Genomic DNA, 17,685 nt, shown 5'->3' on the forward strand with positions numbered 1-17,685 from the left:
GACCACACAAACAGTTTGTCCAGCAAGTATCAAAAGATGAATGAAGGGAGGAGAAATTCTCATGAAACAAACTGTTGATCTGTGACACAGAAAAACTGGCAGACAAAGAAAAGAATTATGACAAAAAGAATAAAGAAACCAATGTAACTAAAAGAGCAAGGTAACAAAAGAGGGAGGCTGCAGAATGAGAGCAGAGCTCACCTGGCCCAGGTGAGGATCATACAGCTAACGAACGATCAGCTCCTGCAGCACACATGAAAACAACAGTGCCCAGGTGGACAGGTCGTCACAATGAGTCAAGTCAAAAACACAAAACAAAACAGTGGCACTGCACAGAGAACAAAAGATGCCAAAGGAAAAGAGCATGTGACTTATTATACAGTCCAGCTCATGGACAACTTCAGGCCTTTTAAAATATTTCCTCACCCACTGGATGGTTGTTGTTTCTGATCTTCATGGCATCAACATTGACCTGTTTTATTCAAACCTTCACATTTAGAGTCCTGACCACAGTTGCATTGTGAAAAGGTCACAGATCCTCAGGAGACCATCACGTCAGCAGACAGGAAGATGAGGCGCTGTGAGCAGAGTTAACCCAGGGGAATTCTGGGATAACACTCGGTCGATCCTGTAGGACTGATTAGCAGCTTCTCATCAGACAGAAGCACAATAAACTGGACTCTGTGTTTATTAATGCGCTCATGTTCTCTCACTGACTGTTTTTTATCTGACCTTAAGACTGCTCAGGGAATAAGTTCTAGTTGTGAATATTAAGGATTCTCTATACAAGACTCAGTAAAACTCTTGATGGAATCAGCCTCTCGGTTCAGAGCACAGCAGTGAGTCCTGGTCTGAGCTCGGTGGTCTGGGTCTATGATTCATGCTTTGGGTGTGAGAGGTCCTGGATATAAATCCCTTCATGAGAACACCCACTAAGACTCTGTGTGAGTCTTTGATGCACTGTGACGCTGCTGGCAAAACCCAAGAATGATCTCACACAGTTTGTAGCTGACATGCAGTATGTTCCTTAAATAACTTCACATATTTCATGTTTCTTATTTGGGAGGACGGCAAAGAGAACCAGCTCCTCCTCCATAAAATAACATTCATCACAGCATCAGTTCAGGCGAGCGAACTGAAGAGTGTAACACATGGAGAGAAAGTGTTAGCGTCGCTTGTTCAAAGTGATATGCATAAGTTTTTACCCAAATTCTTACTGGATGACCTCTTCCATGTCTTGGCTCGTTGGTCTAGGGGTATGATTCTCGCTTTGGGTGCGAGAGGTCCCGGGTTCAAATCCCGGACGAGCCCATGAAGTAATTAGTTCTGTCTTTGACTCTGGTGTTGTTCTTACATGACAAATTGCACAGGTACTTTCCAGAAAGCAGCTGGATGGTGGTTCTCCTATACAAGAACGAGCTCTTTAGTCAAGTTTATCATAAAGACTGGAGACGGAGGGAAACAGCTGGTTCAGTTCTGTCAAAGAGAAAGTTAAAAGAAACTATACAGACTTCTTTGTATCTATAACACTGTTTCAGCTTAAATTCAACACTTTTCTGAAGATTTCTTGTCCTGGCTCATCAGTCTAGGGCTGAAGTTATGGCACCTAGTTGCCCAGGTTTCTTGTGGCTCGTTGGTCTAGGGGTATGATTCTCGCTTTGGGTGCGAGAGGTCCCGGGTTCAAATCCCGGACGAGCCCTCAAGGTAACAAGTTCAAGCTTTGCCTTTGATGTTTATCTGTTAGGTTCTTTAACAGCAAACTACACAGGCACTTTCCAAGCAAAAGCAATTATAAAGAACACCTGAACCCTAATGGAGTTCTCCAAACTGACCACATTCTTTAGAAACCTTTCATGGGAAGTTCAAGACACATCCAGGAGCTGTTCAGTTTATCTTAGCATAAACACTGGAAGCAGAGGGAAATCTAGTCCTGTTGAAAAGATGCGGAGGCACTGCATTGTATCATTGTTGAGATATTTTTTACACCTGAGTTCGAAAAATCAGTGCCAACGTGTTTTGCAAATAAATAAAAGATTGTAAAGAAATAACCTGTTGAGATCTCCAAATCTGGCCTGTTTAGCCCAGCTAAGGTTGAAAGATAAGAAGCAGAAGAAAACAACTTACCCAGGTTTGTCAAAATGAAGCAATAGCAAGCAGGACGTTGTTCAACATAGCTCGTCTAGGGGTAAGATTCTCGCTTTGGGTGCGAGCGGTCTCAGGTTCAAATCCTGGGCGAGCCCTTGCTAAGAGGAGTTTATGGAGGTCTTGTAGCACAGTTCTCCATCTATCCTAAGATCTTGCATGGACTGTTTATGAGAAGACCTGTTTAATCTAGGATTATAAAAAAGACTGGATGTTAAGGAAGATAGTTAATCTAACTTTGTTGCTTGGACAGAAGGAGCAGTTTCCTCGGCCTCCAGTCTTTTTTCAGTGAAACAATAAACAGTCACAAACCAAAATGTCAACAAGTCCTCCAACCTGAACAACCCTACCCTCGATTATGATCCATAGGAGAGTACCAGCAGCAGATGTACTGGTTCTTTGCTGTCAGGACTTGGGGCTGAAAAGTACAACAAAGACAGAAAAATAGGTGCAAATGTTTGATAATAAATAATGAGCCACAGTTTTGCATTTTACAGAGAAGAGGAGACTGTTCATGTTGACACTGCATTTATTACTTTATTGCCACTGTTCAGTTTCCTTCAAGTATAAAGGTGGAACATGTGTTATATACAAATCTCTGTTTTCTTCTGCAAACTTAATTCACTTGATTCTCTGTCTCATTTTTATTTGTGCTGCAGGTTTTTCCGGTGATGTTGTTTTTCATATTGTATATTTAACATTTAACAGCTCCGTCACAGCTGTACTATCACAGCAGTTAATGTTGTTTGTTTCAAGTGAGTCATGGTCAAACTAAAAAACTAACGTCACTGTAATTCAACATCACAATTGCCCTGAATTACTGTATATAATGAATTTGCATATCATGTACCTCTCAAAGTTCACTGAGCCTTCCATAGAAACTATAAATGCAAAATGTAGCCTTCAGCTGAAACTCTTTATTATTTTAGATGTGAATCTATGTGCTGCTGTCTGCCCACACTGTCTTTGTTGTGCTTGTAAATGGAGTGAACATTCTGGACAAGAGTTTTAGTGACTTTTCTTGGTCCTACACACTCGGTTGTTTCTTGTGTTTTGCTGATGAATATTAAACAGTTACCACAAACTGAGCACCACTAATCATAAAAGCACCACTTTACTGCTGCCACACACACACTACAGTCAAGTTACAATAACTGTTACAGAGATACACATTCAGACATAATGCCCATAATATTAATAATGTTTATTTTTGTGTGTATTTTCCTTAGCTGGAGTGTGTGCCGTGCCTTTCTGTAACAGTGATTCCACACTTCCTGAAAATGGACTTTTCTCCAGTGCAGTGAAACTTGGACGAGGAAAAGTAGAAGATGATGGGATCAATGCAGGTGTTGAAGGCGCTGAGCAGCAAGGCGTAGTACCTCCATGTTGGGCTCTCACCCTGGAAGAAACCCACTACATGAGAGACGTTGTACGGCACCACACAGATGAGAAACACAGCCAGAGTTCCTGAGGCCATGCCGATGGCTTTCTGCTTCTGCTTCCGGGATATCATCGGCTGGCTGAACAGGATCAGGATGCAGCGCAGGTAGCAGTAAACAGAAACTACAAGAGGTATAAGGCAGAGCACCAAGAAGAACTCCAGACGGACTGAGAGGAGGATGTTCAGCTGGTCCTCTGTGAAGTTCTCATAACAAACACTGGAGTTGTTTTTAGCTAGCGTCGGGTGGTGCTGGATGATCAAAACAATGCTGCAGTGTGCTGCTGAGATCAGCCAGACAACAGCACTGATCACCACTGCGTACACAGGTCTACACAGCTGATGAAAGGCGACAGGGAAAGCCACTCCGATGTACCGAACCACGCTGACAGCCATCAGCAACAAGGAGCTGGTGTAGATGGTGGAGAAAAATGTGACAGTGGTGATGGTGCACAGGAAGTGGTGCAGAGTCCACTTCATGCCCGACACTGCCTCGTGCATCTTGAAGGGAAGGACGATCAGGAAGAGCAGGTCAGACAGCGTCAGGTTGAGCAGCAGGATGTCTGTTGGAAGAGGCTTGGAGTGGATCTTGACACTGAAGGCGTAGAGAGCGACCAGGTTGGCTGGCAGGCCAATCAGGAAGGAAATGATGTAAACTGAAAGGATGGCCTCACACACCATTGCCTCCATCACCACACTAAACCACAGGAGGAGAAAGAAACTGATCACACTGATCACAACGTATGAGAGACAACTGACCTGATAACTCTGCAGCAGGATGGAGAAGAAACATTTAGTGTGTTTCTGATGAACAGAGATTATGGGGAAATATAAATCATAATCTCAAAGGAAGCCCCAGGACCACAAACCCACTTAGACCTGCCATTAATCTCAGATTAATTTATTAAATTACAGCTGATGCTGTGGTTAATACTCACCTAACAACAATATTATTATTATTTACAACAATAAACACATGGATACTGGTTTCTTTGGTTAAGTCAAAGACGTTTGATTTTAAGTCAAATCAGCATCGTTTAGCAGCCAGGTCTCAAACTCAGATTAAAAACACCAGAAGTGAAATTTCAAAAGCAAAAGGGATAAACAACGTTCCGATAAATAAGGAAATTATATTTACTCACCTAGCAGGAGAAGTTTTCAAAGGCTGTGAAAAAAGGAAACAGCTGAAGTTGTGTGTTGTCTGCTTCACTGTGTCCTTCATCAATGAGTTTATAATTGAAGATGATGACACTGGTTAATATTAACTAACATGCAAAACTGCAGCTCATGTTGACTTTAACATTTTATCAGTTGATAAGAGAGAGTTTCCCACTGCAGAAACTCTGAACGTGAGAATGAGAGTAAAACTAACTTTAAAAAATTTTTCTTGAGTTGTCTTTGTAATTTAGTTGAAAACTTACATTTTGATTAAATATCAATTGAATTTTTTCCTTTAGCCAAAGATTCACTTTCACTTAAAGTAAAAATATTATTTGTTATATCTGTAAAAGAAATTAAATAAAATAAAATTCTTTAATTTTGTTACAAACAATATCATTAACTTCTCTCAAGCTCAACCTCTGATTTACCAGAAATAAGGACGGGAATATTCTCTTCAAAACAAAATTATTTATTGTCATGTCTTTTTAAAATGTGCATCACATTTACCAGTACTAGTGAATTACTGACTGCAGTGAATGTTGTATTATTCACATTTTCAGTGTTAATATCAGTGCCACAAAACTCATTTAAATCAATTAAAGGCAGTTTGTCTCCTTTGAATCCAATCTATAAAACACAACAACAAAACAAAAGAATGTTACATTACTTTGAGTCATTAGAAAAAAGGTGCAATATGTGACCAGATATTGGTCTGTTGTACACAAACAGTGTAAGAAAAAAGCATTATCATTGATAGTCCAACTGAAAATCTTAAGGCCGGTTTCTCCTTCTCATTTACATTTAACAGTGACCCCTCCATTAACCTGGAATGTATTTGAATACAAGCTGTAAAACACAAGAGAACACGTTGTATCCAAATGTCTTTCATTGGTTAATCCAACATTTAGAGCTGAACACTCAGACACTCAGACTCTGCCTGTCATTTTATTTGGTTTCTATCTCCATGAACATTTTCTGCAGCGCATCAGAGGTGTATTTGTTCTGTCGTTTCTCAAACCTTTAAAAACACAGGATGTCCTGAATTTTAAATATTAAATGATCAGCAGTTTTTATTTGAATTGAACTCCACAGCTGTGGCTCACACCGTCTGCCTCGTCTCCTCTCCTGCTCAGATCACCAAGTCATTTCAGAGCAAAAACCCATAAACTGGTGCAGCTGAAGTTTACGGTCCTCCCATGATGCCCTGGGGGGAACAATAAGGGCCATAACGGACCGTGGGCTTCAAAGAGCTGCCAGCACAACCAGCAATGTAATTACAAAGCTCCACTGCCTTTAAAAGCCGTTTGATGGCTGCAGATACCTGACGGCGACGTGAACGGAAAGTAGAGAAATCAGACTGCTGACTGGGCAGTTTTGATCCAGGAGATAGGTGACTTCCCCCTGATGCTGGTGGTACCTCAGGAAGAGTTAAACCGGATCAACCAACATTACTAATTTATATTTTATTAACATAAAAAAGGAAAATTCCCACTGAAGTAAGTTTGAACAGAGGTTGGACAAAGTCAGTGTTTTGCAAGTCACAAAGAGGTTTCAAGTCTTGGCAATGAAGCTAAGTCCAACAAGTCCTAAGTCATGTCTGGAGAGTCCCAGGTCTCAAGCACCAAGACCCAAGATTAAGTCCAATAAGTCTCAAGTCGAACCCAATAAGTCCCAAGTAAGTCCCAGATCAAGACCAACAAATCCCAACTCAACTACCCCTAACCCAACTGAGTCAAGTCCGAGAAGTCCCAAATCAAGTCTAACAAGTTCTTATCAAGTCCTAACTCAAGATTAGTAAGTCTCAAGTTAATTCTCCAAAATCAGAACCAACAAGTCCGATGTCAAATCCAACAAAAGGTGACACCAGAGGTGAAGTGACAGGATCACTAAAGTCATTCAGATTCATTCAAGTTTCATGTAAGTCCAGTCATGCTGTAGATATTTGTGGACTGTCAGAGGATCTGCTGCTGTTTGGGTGGAAAGATTCACTCAGTTGGCATTTGAGGATTTTGTTCTCCAATCAGAGGAACCTCAACAAATCTGTGACTCATTATGAGATTTAAGCATCGCTCCTCCACCTCGGGGCTTTCAGACCGAGAGGATTTGTGCTGGTGAACCAGGGAGGTCGAGGACAGAGCACTGAGGTTTACCAGAGTAAAGTTTACCCACTGAAGACGATGAGTTTATGAGAGTGAAACCTCACTGTGAGCTCAGAGCGAGATGATCTGACGAGAAGCTGGTGGAGGAGGCTCGTTAAAGAGCTGCACGGGATAACGAGGAAACTGGGAGCAGGTGTGTGAGTGAATTGTTGGTTGATTCACCTGCAGCAGTGTATTTACTGTCCAGGTTGTCCGATGATTGTTAAGTGAACCGGGCAGATGGCATCACTTGATCTTAATGAAAAGACGAGCTGCTGACCGCAGAGCAGCTCTCCCAGCGGGGTGTCGATGGAAAGCAGAAGATGAGCTGATTATTGATTTCTGAAGGTCAAAGGTGACAGCTGTGGTATGATGGAGGTCCATCAGAGGAGGCTGTTAATTATTAATAAGCTGACAGCCCTGTAACCTGATCTGTTCTTACTCTGTTTAAATTTACTTAATGATTGAAAACATCCAAACAGGCTGTGGATCAGTTGGATTTTCATTAGAGTCCAATATCTCAACAACTGCTGTCCAAACTTAAATGAGATTTTCTGATCTTATTCCTGCTCCTCAGACACTGAACCCTTTAGATTTGAATGACTGCATGACCTCTGCTGCAGCAACACACTCAAACATTTTCAAATCCACTTTTAAATACAAGGATGCAGCTCCAGAGGAGATTTAAATGAGTGGAGGAGCAGCAGGTTCACAGTTTCTGTCAGCACAAAAGAAGAAGGGGAGAGAGATACAGAGAGATATGCTTTTCATTGAGATATCTTCATTAAATTACTATTTCAAGAACAGTTGTAACAGCTGGCCTCTCTGATGGTGAACGAATCAGATTCATCTAGAAACTAAGCTCATCTTCAGCTTCCAGAGAGATTATGACAGAAGAAGCTGAGGATCCACTGATGTAGAGGATAAGTAAACGTGCCAAAGGATCCTGTGCAGGTGTAAACCACTTAGTGAAGGTTTTCAAAGAGCCTGACAGCTGCTGAGTGTAAACACTCACTAACAGGGTGAACTCAGTGGAAACCTGCAGCAGCTGACTGGATCTCAGACAGTAAAAGGCTTTGACTCAATCTCACCTCAACTCAGACGACTGTAGATAAGAAGAGGAGGAGGAGGAGCAGGAGGAGGGTTGTTGTTCCTTTAAAAGCATCACACGGGAACACAGCAGCAGACGACTGACTCAGGAGAATAAAAACCTTCTCCTGGACTCATAAAGACCTTTAATGAGTCTGTAGACCACAGCCTCCTGCTGCTCTGTCTTATCACAGCGTTCAGCTCAGCCTTTTACGTCATGGCAGTCATTGCAGTTCTGTCTGTGTCCACTGGAACTTCTTTCAGTCTGAGGAGGTCTATGTACATGTCACATGTTATGAATCACACACCCTCTGTTAATTGCTGATCTGCAGGATTGATTAGAAACCTACCGATGAAGACTCAGCTTTGCACAACGAGTTGACATCGTGGATTTATTAAGACGACAGGTGAACATGGAGGAAGTTGTTTGATTTAAAGCTGCACAAACAGAAGCCATGATGACTGCTTTCTATCTGTGAAGTGATTCAGTTCAGCTCTCATTAACCAGACTCTTGCTGCAGACCTCGTGGCTCTTTGGTCCAGGGGTATGATTCTCGCTTAGGGTGTGAGAGGTCCTGGGTTCAAATTCCTGACGAGCCCAGGCCTGGTTCTCTCTGCCGGTGAGGATTTGTGGCAAACACAACACAAATACATCCACAGAGTAAAGCAATCAGGGTGTAGGACTGAGAATGTGCAGGAGGAAGACGTCTCTGTCCCCTTCCCACAAACTATAAACCACATTAGTGCAAAAACAAACTGCCTGCTGAGCTGCTGAGACTGCAAGAGGAAAATATTCCCCGTCAGTCAGACTGTTTGACCTTCAACAGAGTGACTGGCTGCTGCATCACAGTTCATCAGTTACATCTGTGACTCAGACTGTAAATGTCAACTGGAAACCTGAGACGGATGGGAAAAGGACGTTCACTCGTCAGAGTAAAATTAGACTCTGAAAAAGAATATAAAGAAAAAAATAAACGTTTAGTTTCTAAATGAATTCATCCGTTTTCCAAAAACTGACGAGTTTTCAGCCAAGTTTCTAGATTTTTTTCCATTAGTCACTTGTAGATCTTGTGGTGATGCATTTGTGAGCAGAGACTGTTGAAGAACGGAAGATTTCAACAGATTATTATTTTATATTTGGCGTCAGCAGATTCTTGATTTAAGTCTGGATCACATAAATGACGACTCCAGACAGATACCGTACAGTGACATGTCTGAAATATTTGTTTGTTGAGCAGCTAATGAAGCTTGTGTTTATCTGCCCTCAGGACTTTTCTTTCTCTTGAGACTTCTTTCTTTTGCTGCTGCATCAACAGTTTTCACAGCTGAACTCCTCAGAGGGAGGAAGTCTTCAGATTTGGAGGATGATTTCACTTGTCAAGAAGCATCATGTCTGTTTGGCAGAGGAAGGAGACGAGCCACAGTTTCAGCTCAGCTTCATCTGAATAGCTCAGCTATTCTACCTGTGTGGCTCTAACAGACCGTCACAAGCTCCTCCTGAGTTTTCTCTGAGTTTCAGGAACATTGAACTTTGATACGTCCCTAACACTGAAGTTCTGTATGGTCTCATGAGAAAGTGAAAAAGTGAAATACACAGTGCTAGAAGCTTGGTGAAGAAAATATGAGACAATATTTTTTCTGGAAATGACATTTGACAGGAGATTCTGAGGGCTGGTGTAATGAGTTCTACTGCAAGAGAAGGAAAACAAAACAATGTCTTCACTGGAGAAACAGACCAGAGTCTACATTAGAGTCATGAAGTGAGAAGAGGAAAGGATCAGGCAAATGTGCTAAAGAGCTAAAGAGCTGCGAGAATATAAGAAACCTTTCACATTAAGTCTTTGATTAAAAGTTTTTCATTCACACATTCATTGGAGAACTGCATTTAATTGACCTATCATTGTTTTTGTGCAAATCAACTCACAGTCTGGGAGATTTTATCAGCTGCAGAGTTTCACTTTCCAGATGCAAATAAAGGACAAAATTTATGACGACTGGAAGGAGACGAGGGGTTTCCCATGACTCTGTAAATGTCCACTAATGTCTTTTACACTCAGTACTGCCAAAACACAACATTCACTTACATGTAATAATGACACACCCTGTTTCCACTCAGCATCCAGTGCTGTGATGCTGTTAAAGTGAAGGGCTGTGTTAGGCTGTGGAGAGGAACGTGTTAATGTCGATAAGAAAAGGAAATGAATTGTGTCTTCTGTGTTGTGTGACGTCCTGCTGTGGTTAGAATTCACAATAACACGAATGTTGTGTCTCAGCACCGACGTTGCCAGAGGTCAGGAGGTTTGCTCCCGCTGCGACCAATCAGGTTACACATTCACTCTGAGGAAACCTTCCCTCTAATTGGCTGATTTTTGGGTCAGTTTGTAGCTGGAAAGTAACGTCTCCCATGCTTAAAGCCTCCTCCCTCACTGCTACCCAGCGGACTGGACGCATCTGCATCTGAAGGGTTTACAGTCTGTTTTATGAACTGAGTCCAGTCTGTCCAAAAAACTCTCAGTTTTCCCCTTTTATTTTCACGGCTGTAAAAAAGCCACCCTAACAAACATGAGAGCCTCACTCTGGAGTCAAGTCATGAACCAGAAAGAAGGGCTTCATGTCGACCAGATGACTAAACCAGCTGTGAAAGAAGAACCTGAAGTGTGGAGGAGACACAGGTCTGAAATCACTCTGGATGTTTTCATCTTTATTCCCCCAGAAAGAGTTATTTTTGATGGACATTTTAAAGCTGCTTTAGAGTTCAGCAAAACAAGCTGGAAACACAACATCCAACATTGTTCCCTTGTAAAGATCTTGTGGCAAACTTGTTCACAAACATTTCCTCATCCAGCAGACGCAGTGCAACATGATCATCCTGTTGTGCTGCTGTTTGTGTCCAGCTGACGAATCTAAGTCCAGTGATGATATTTATGTTTCGTTTAGCATCTTAAGGACACTTCAGCATCTGGACAGGAGGATCAACATGCTCCACCACCTGAGCTACACTCTGTTGGATTTCCTGGTGACTTCTGGGAAATGCAGTACAGAAACACCACAGTAATGACCGCTGAGAAACTCTCTCCCTCTCAGCTCCATGTGTTTTTTATTTCAACAGTTTTCTCACTGAAGTGTCTTTAACAGATTCTCTCTCCTTGTTTTACGCGTTGTGTTGCGGCCGTGAACGAGACGCTCTGTGCTCTAATGAACCGTCTGGGCTGTTTCTCTCTCGTTTATGGAGTCGTGAACAATTATGGCTACAAGAAGCAATCCATAAAAACAATTACAGAGCTTTAATGCGATGTGTTAAAGTCTTTTCCCAGGGCTCAGTTTATGTGTGTGTTGAGCCTTTTGTATTTTTTAACACTTTCAAATTACAGATTTTAGACACTCTCATTGGAAAGAAGATGACCTCATCCTCTCATGACCCAGAATGCCAGATCACAAAGTAAATCTATTTTTCCTTCGTCCTCCTCTGCTTCATCCTCAAATGAAAAATGAAATATTCTACATGTTTTGTGCAGCATTTTACACATATTCCCAAAATTCACTCTTACAGAGGTGTAACCAAACTTCCAGGGGGTGAAATTAGACTGGTTATTCTTGGGCTCCCACAAATCCCTTGGTCAACCCTGGAGTACAATTTGGGACAATTTTGAGACACCCTGTCTTAACTGAAAAAATAAAAGGATTTATTTAGTTTAACATCCACTTAATGTCTGTTTCAGCAGTGGAAAACAGAAGCTGGAGCAGCCATGATGAGTGCTTTGTGTGCGTGAAGTGATTCAGTTCAGCACTGACTAACCAGAGCTTTGTGTGGAACTTGTGGCTCGTTGGTCTAGGGGTATGATTCTCGCTTAGGGTGCGAGAGGTCCCGGGTTCAAATCCCGGACGAGCCCTTGATAACAGCTCCCAGATCTGACTGAAGCTGTATGTCTTAGACGTCTAACAAGTGTTTTGTCAGCCTGTAACCTTTATGTTTGCAGTAGCTGTTTAGCCTAGCTTAGCACAAAGACTGGAGCTACAGGAAAAACTTAGACTTGGAAAAAAAATCCCACTCTGTTCTGTATATGCAAAGCTGTTTCTTCTGTGTTTCAGTCAAAACACAGGAGAAATGGCTCGTTGGTATGATTCTCACTTTGGCTGCAAGACGTCCCAGCTTCAAATCCTGGATGAGCCCACTAGCTCCCAGAGAGTCTAGAGTTTCTCCAAGGTAAGTTAGTAGTTTTATAAATATTAGAGTGAAGTCAGACACTGTGACAATACTTACAGAACCTCAAAAATGCTCCACCTACTTTCTTGTTAACAAAGATGCTTGATCAGACTTTTACTGTGGTTAAAATCAGAGCTCCTTGTGGCTCGTTGGTCTAGGGGTATGATTCTCGCTTCGGGTGTGAGAGGTCCCGGGTTCAAATCCCGGACGAGCCCTTGATAAACAAACTTCTAAAGCAGACTGTTTAGAGAGAAATCTTCTCTGTAGCTGCAAAACAGTGTAAGTTGTCCCAACATAATGTTCCCAGACACAATACTCTGTATGTGTTGGCAAGTTGTTTTATCTGACCTGTAAAGGGAGGAATCCTTAAATATCTTAGTCTTTAGTAAAATAGACTCTGAGGTACTTAACATGTGCATCAGCGTGTCTCTGTGGCTCGTTGGTCTAGGGGTATGATTCTCGCTTAGGGTGCGAGAGGTCCCGGGTTCAAATCCCGGACGAGCCCTGTTATCTGTCTGTCAGTTGAGGTACGTGTATGATGAAAACAGTCTCTACTGATTCTCTCTTCATAGAGATCAGAGACCAATATACAAAAAGGATTGTAAAAAAACAGATACATCCAGGAGCTGTTCATTTCAGTTTAGCATAAAGACTGGAAGCAGAGGGACATCTGTTTCTGTCAAAGTTCCACAATGTGGTGTTTGTCTCCACCTGATGAATCTCAGTCTAGTATTCCCTCTGTTTTAGCTCTGTGTTTGGTCTCCTCCTCCTGAGGTTTTTTTTTACAGCTGTTTCTCTGAGAACAGCTGTCTGAACTCACTTTCTGAAATAATGAGGACACTTTGAGGGGATGTTATTCCACTTACCGACCATGTTTTGTTGTGGCTCGTTGGTCTAGGGGTATGATTCTCGCTTAGGGTGCGAGAGGTCCCGGTTCAAATCCCGGACGAGCCCTGTTATCTGTCTGTCAGTTGAGGTACTTGTATGATAAAACAGTCTCTACTGATTCTCTCTCAGAGACCAATATACAAAAAGGATGGTAAAAGAAACACTAATTGAGTTTTCCAGATACATCCAGGAGCTGTTCATTTCAGTTTAGCATAAAGTCTGGAAGCAGAGGGACATCTGTTTCTGTCAAAGTTTAAAGTTGCTCAGTCAGTCTAGAGTTATTCATGTGTGTTTGTCTCCACCTGATGAATCTCAGTCCAGTATTCCCTCTGTTTTAGCTCTGTGTTTGGTCTCCTCGTCCTGAGGTTGTTTTTTTTTACAGCTGTTTCTCTGCGAACAGCTGTCTGAACTCACTTTCTGAAATAATGAGGACACTTTGAGGGGATGTTATTCCACTTACCGACCATGTTTTGTTGTGGCTCGTTGGTCTAGGGTATGATTCTCGCTTTGGGTGTGAGAGGTCCCGGGTTCAAATCCCGGACGAGCCCTTGATAAACAAACAGGTTTAAGACTAACTTCTAAAGCAGACTGTTTAGAGAGAAATCTTCTCTGTAGCTGCAAAACAGTGTAAGTTGTCCAGCATAATGTTCCAGACACAATACTCTGCTCTGTAAGTGTTGGCAAGGTGTTTTATCAGGAATCCTTAAATATCTTAGGCTTTAGTAAAATAGACTCTGTACTTAACATGTGCATCAGTGTGTCTCTGTGGCTCGTTGGTCTAGGGGTATGATTCTCGCTTAGGGTGCGAGAGGTCCCGGGTTCAAATCCCGGACGAGCCCTGTTATCTGTCTGTCAGTTGAGGTACGTGTATGATGAAACAGTCTCTACTGATTCTCTCTCAGAGACCAATATACAAAAAGGATGGTAAAAGAAACACTAATTGAGTTTTCCAGATACATCCAGGAGCTGTTCATTTCAGTTTAGCATAAAGTCTGGAAGCAGAGGGACATCTGTTTCTGTCAAAGTTTAAAGTTGCTCAGTCAGTCTAGAGTTATTCATGTGGTGTTTGTCTCCACCTGATGAATCTCAGTCCAGTATTCCCTCTGTTTTAGCTCTGTGTTTGGTCTCCTCCTCCTGAGGTTTTTTTTTTACAGCTGTTTCTCTGAGAACAGCTGTCTGAACTCACTTTCTGACAATAATGAGGACACTTTGAGGGGATGTTATTCCACTTACCGACCATGTTTTGTTGTGGCTCGTTGGTCTAGGGGTATGATTCTCGCTTTGGGTGCGAGAGGTCCCGGGTTCAAATCCCGGACGAGCCCTTTACCTCCTCTAGTCTTCAGGGTAGAGCAGCTTTCGCTCTAAGATACAGTGTTATTATAAGAAGAATCCATTATAATTGGTTTAAAGGGGCTATTTGTTTTTGGGTTTGGGCTGCCAGCCTTACCAAGAGTGGGTGATGGTGATGGTGGTTGTTTGCTAAGAACTTCAGCTGTCACAGTACAGGAGGTTATAATATTACCTCTGAGCAGCGCTGCTTCCTCAGGGCAGACTGGACACTACAGTAAAGTAATGAGACAGGTTGATGCTAACTTCAGTAGAAGAAAGAAGTGATAGAAGCAAAACATTGCCATTGCTTTCCAGCACTGGAGAAAGCTCTTGGTGAGTAAAGGAAAGAAGCTTGATGCTGAACTCACAACACTGGTAAGTATACAGGCATTCATGCTAACACTGGATATGTAGTGATACCAAAAACTTACAAATAGCTCCTGTAAATTAACATAGCAGTTTATGAGTAGAACCTATATAATAAAGTGCTAATAAAATGTTATGATTGTGTTAAATTCCTGTCTGTATCAGGACTGTGGCTCGTTGCTGTGTCTCAGATTAAACCTGTTAAATTCATATCAGCCGCGGCTCACGCGGCACTAACAGGGATTAAACTGGCAGCTTTTCATCAACAGCGACACCATTGACACTGTTGGCATTTAGTCTGTTTTCACAGTTCCTCTACGTGCAGACCTCCTCCGGCCTGCATGTGCCTGACTGACTGCCTCTCCATTCAACCCTGCTCTAATTAATTGTAACACTCCAGTGAAAAGGCAGCTCATAATCTGCAGAACAATGGCCGACAAATAGAGCAGAGAGCTCGTTCACGCTGCCAGCGGCCTTCAGCGGCTCGCTGCCAGCTGCAGCAGCTTTTCAACCATCAACTCTTCTTATGAAGTGTTGAAGTGTTGACTCACACTGCCATCAGTCTGTATTGTTTCCCCTCCCTCTTCCCAAAGAAAACAGTCACTAAAGTCTCATTTGTTGCCACTTCTCTGTGGCGGGCGTGGCGTTCGATGGAGCCCTTGTGTGTCGATAAATGGATTATGAGGGATTAATTGAGTGTGCTAATTGATGGGACAGTGAATGGGGCTGAATGGGGTTGAGGGGCAGATGTGGTGTGAAACCCCTGGCTCTTTCTAAAGAATACAAATCAGCAGCAGAGGGATCTATTCTCTGCTCTCTATAACACTCAATTATCCCTTTCACAGAGCGAGCAGGGGCCGAGCGAACAGATGTTTCCACACTGGGAGCTGCGTGGAGGCCATCGCTGCCTCTCCCAGCACCTTTTCTTCAACTCCGATTCACCGTGGAACGATAGGCTTTTTATTGGCTATTCATGACGCTCAGGATCTCAGGGGAACAATGGCCGACCGGAGCGGCCATGAATCGGAATGAGAGCGGAGGTTTGGGTTTGGTCCTGGGGAGGCGTCCGTTAGGCTTTGACACTGAAGCGAAAGGAGAATGAAAACTGTGGAGGGTGTGTTCACCTGGGGAGGAGGAGGAGGAGGCAAAGAGTCGGCACACCGTCTGTCGATGGCCATTTCAAGTCAGGAACAATGACGTCCTTCATCCCCAGCGATAAAAACCCATCCAGTGAGAGCGGCCATGTTTTCACCAGAGAGAGAGGAGTTCAGGATAAAGTTTCTGTTCAAGTCTAAAAACATTCTCACTGTTTTAAAGCTGCAGCATTTAGCACCACCTCCCATAATTCCCTCCTGCAGCCTCGAGCTTCCATCATCAGCTTTGTTTTCATTGATGGTGATGGACGACCGTCATCTCCGCTCAGAGAAAAGCTCAGCTCTGATTGGCTGAAGTACAAACTGTAGAACTTTTTATTGAACGTTGTGTGTCATTTTTAATGTTGTGATATTGAACTGTTTGTGTTTATTACTTATGATTATTAGAGTCCTTCATTTCCAGAGGCGGTTTCAGCTGTAAATTAATCATGAAGCCCAGATTTGACTAAATTGTTTCATCAAACTGAAATTTATTCCAATGATTTGCTCATGATGTACAATAAAGTTATTTATCAGTGACATTTTCAACCTAGTTGTCATTTATTATTGAATGATGCATTTAAAAACCTGAATTTAATTTTTCATCATGGAATGCAAAAGAAATACACTTCAGTTTAATTTTATTTTATGATTTTTAGATTTGGCAGCTCTAAACAAAAATATCTCTAAAAGTCCACGTATCAGTAAAGAATGATTCTTTTAATTTACACTCATGTTCTAGTTGGAAAGTCTTTATTAGAACAATATTTATTACTGAGAAACATTACTGCATGAGTGAATTAAAGGTTATTTAATCCAAATAGAGGAGGACAGAGTTGTTCACATTAAAAAGCTTTCTGAGGAAACGATTGAAATTTATATATGAATAAACTAAAGTCTGAACTTGTTAATGATGATTACAGCCTACACATCATGTATTAATATGTTTTGTATTGTTGCTTTTTTTAAGCATCAGTTTCTAATTGAACTTTTCTGTGATTTTTTTAACTTAATTTTGTATTTTCATCAGTGTAAATCAGAAATATTAAATTAAATAGAAGAAGAAGCTCCTCAAGAACTGCTGTCACACACACACACACACACACACACACACACACACAGTAACACTGAAAAGTCTTTATAACTTTTGTAACAGCAGAGACAAAAGAGAAGGTGGAGGGTGATGGAGGGGTTGGGGTGAGGGGGTGAGGTGGGGTTGAATGGGGTGTATTAGCTCATGAATATAAGGCCCCCCCTAGTATATTGCCCCCTCCCTGCGTGTGGCCCCCACCTTGTCGCCTATTGTTGCAGTGAGGGAGGCGGCGGCTCTGACGGGATGAATGCCACCTGTCAGAGAGCGGGAAAACAGGATTGAGTCAGTGTGGAGAGAAGCAGCGAGCGCTGTGCTCTCCTTCCACACTGCTAATTAACTTTTAGAGACCGGGGGGCAGAAAGAGAGGGGGGGGGGGGGGGGGGCAGAAAGAGAGGGGGGAGGGCACAACAAAAGACGAGAACAGAGCTGATGAAACTTGTTGCAGATGGATTCAGGACTGATTTTATTTAAGTTATTTATTTTTCATTTGACCTGTTTGTTGTTATTTTATTTTGAAATGACTTTCACTCACCTGTTCCCACTTCCTGCCTCAGCCCTGCAGACACCTGGTCTCTCCTCACCTGCACCTCGTTCCATAATCAGCCTGGACCGTGGTCTGCTTCAGTTTCTGTTCCTGTTCCTGTGGTTTTCTGTTCCTGCTCGTCAGATGATCTGCTCCTCAGACTGAATAATAATAATAATAA

At 42.3% G+C, this 17,685-nt stretch overlaps 1 protein-coding gene and 9 non-coding genes across 10 annotated transcripts; 9 read left to right on the top strand and 1 right to left on the bottom strand.

Annotated features, from left to right (window-relative positions):
* Window positions 1–1,239: 1,239 nt before the first annotated feature.
* On the top strand, window positions 1,240–1,311 carry trnap-ugg (transfer RNA proline (anticodon UGG)). The gene has a single exon. It is a non-coding gene; the product is annotated as a tRNA-Pro (tRNA).
* A 316-nt stretch (window positions 1,312–1,627) lies between these two features.
* Window positions 1,628–1,699, top strand: trnap-ugg (transfer RNA proline (anticodon UGG)). The gene has a single exon. It is a non-coding gene; the product is annotated as a tRNA-Pro (tRNA).
* A 1,667-nt stretch (window positions 1,700–3,366) lies between these two features.
* Window positions 3,367–4,270, bottom strand: LOC108873934 (free fatty acid receptor 2-like). The gene has a single exon (XM_018662274.2). The coding sequence runs from the start codon at window positions 4,268–4,270 to the stop codon at window positions 3,368–3,370; it is 903 nt and encodes a 300-aa protein (XP_018517790.1). The 3' UTR covers window position 3,367.
* A 7,516-nt stretch (window positions 4,271–11,786) lies between these two features.
* trnap-agg (transfer RNA proline (anticodon AGG)) lies at window positions 11,787–11,858 on the top strand. The gene has a single exon. It is a non-coding gene; the product is annotated as a tRNA-Pro (tRNA).
* Window positions 11,859–12,315: 457 nt separating this feature from the next.
* On the top strand, window positions 12,316–12,387 carry trnap-cgg (transfer RNA proline (anticodon CGG)). Its single transcript has one exon. It is a non-coding gene; the product is annotated as a tRNA-Pro (tRNA).
* A 218-nt stretch (window positions 12,388–12,605) lies between these two features.
* trnap-agg (transfer RNA proline (anticodon AGG)) lies at window positions 12,606–12,677 on the top strand. Its single transcript has one exon. It is a non-coding gene; the product is annotated as a tRNA-Pro (tRNA).
* Window positions 12,678–13,055: 378 nt separating this feature from the next.
* Window positions 13,056–13,126, top strand: trnap-agg (transfer RNA proline (anticodon AGG)). The gene has a single exon. It is a non-coding gene; the product is annotated as a tRNA-Pro (tRNA).
* Window positions 13,127–13,537: 411 nt separating this feature from the next.
* On the top strand, window positions 13,538–13,608 carry trnap-ugg (transfer RNA proline (anticodon UGG)). The gene has a single exon. It is a non-coding gene; the product is annotated as a tRNA-Pro (tRNA).
* A 219-nt stretch (window positions 13,609–13,827) lies between these two features.
* Window positions 13,828–13,899, top strand: trnap-agg (transfer RNA proline (anticodon AGG)). Its single transcript has one exon. It is a non-coding gene; the product is annotated as a tRNA-Pro (tRNA).
* Window positions 13,900–14,310: 411 nt separating this feature from the next.
* Window positions 14,311–14,382, top strand: trnap-ugg (transfer RNA proline (anticodon UGG)). Its single transcript has one exon. It is a non-coding gene; the product is annotated as a tRNA-Pro (tRNA).
* The last annotated feature ends 3,303 nt before the right edge of the window (window positions 14,383–17,685 follow it).

Source organism: Lates calcarifer, unplaced genomic scaffold, assembly GCF_001640805.2.
Source record: "Lates calcarifer isolate ASB-BC8 unplaced genomic scaffold, TLL_Latcal_v3 _unitig_5232_quiver_1575, whole genome shotgun sequence".
Taxonomy (NCBI): domain Eukaryota; kingdom Metazoa; phylum Chordata; class Actinopteri; family Centropomidae; genus Lates; species Lates calcarifer.

Coding starts and splice junctions, on each gene's coding strand:
- LOC108873934 (XM_018662274.2), bottom strand. CDS start 4,270: ATGGAGGCAATGGTGTGTGAGGCCATCCTTTCAGTTTACATCATTTCC.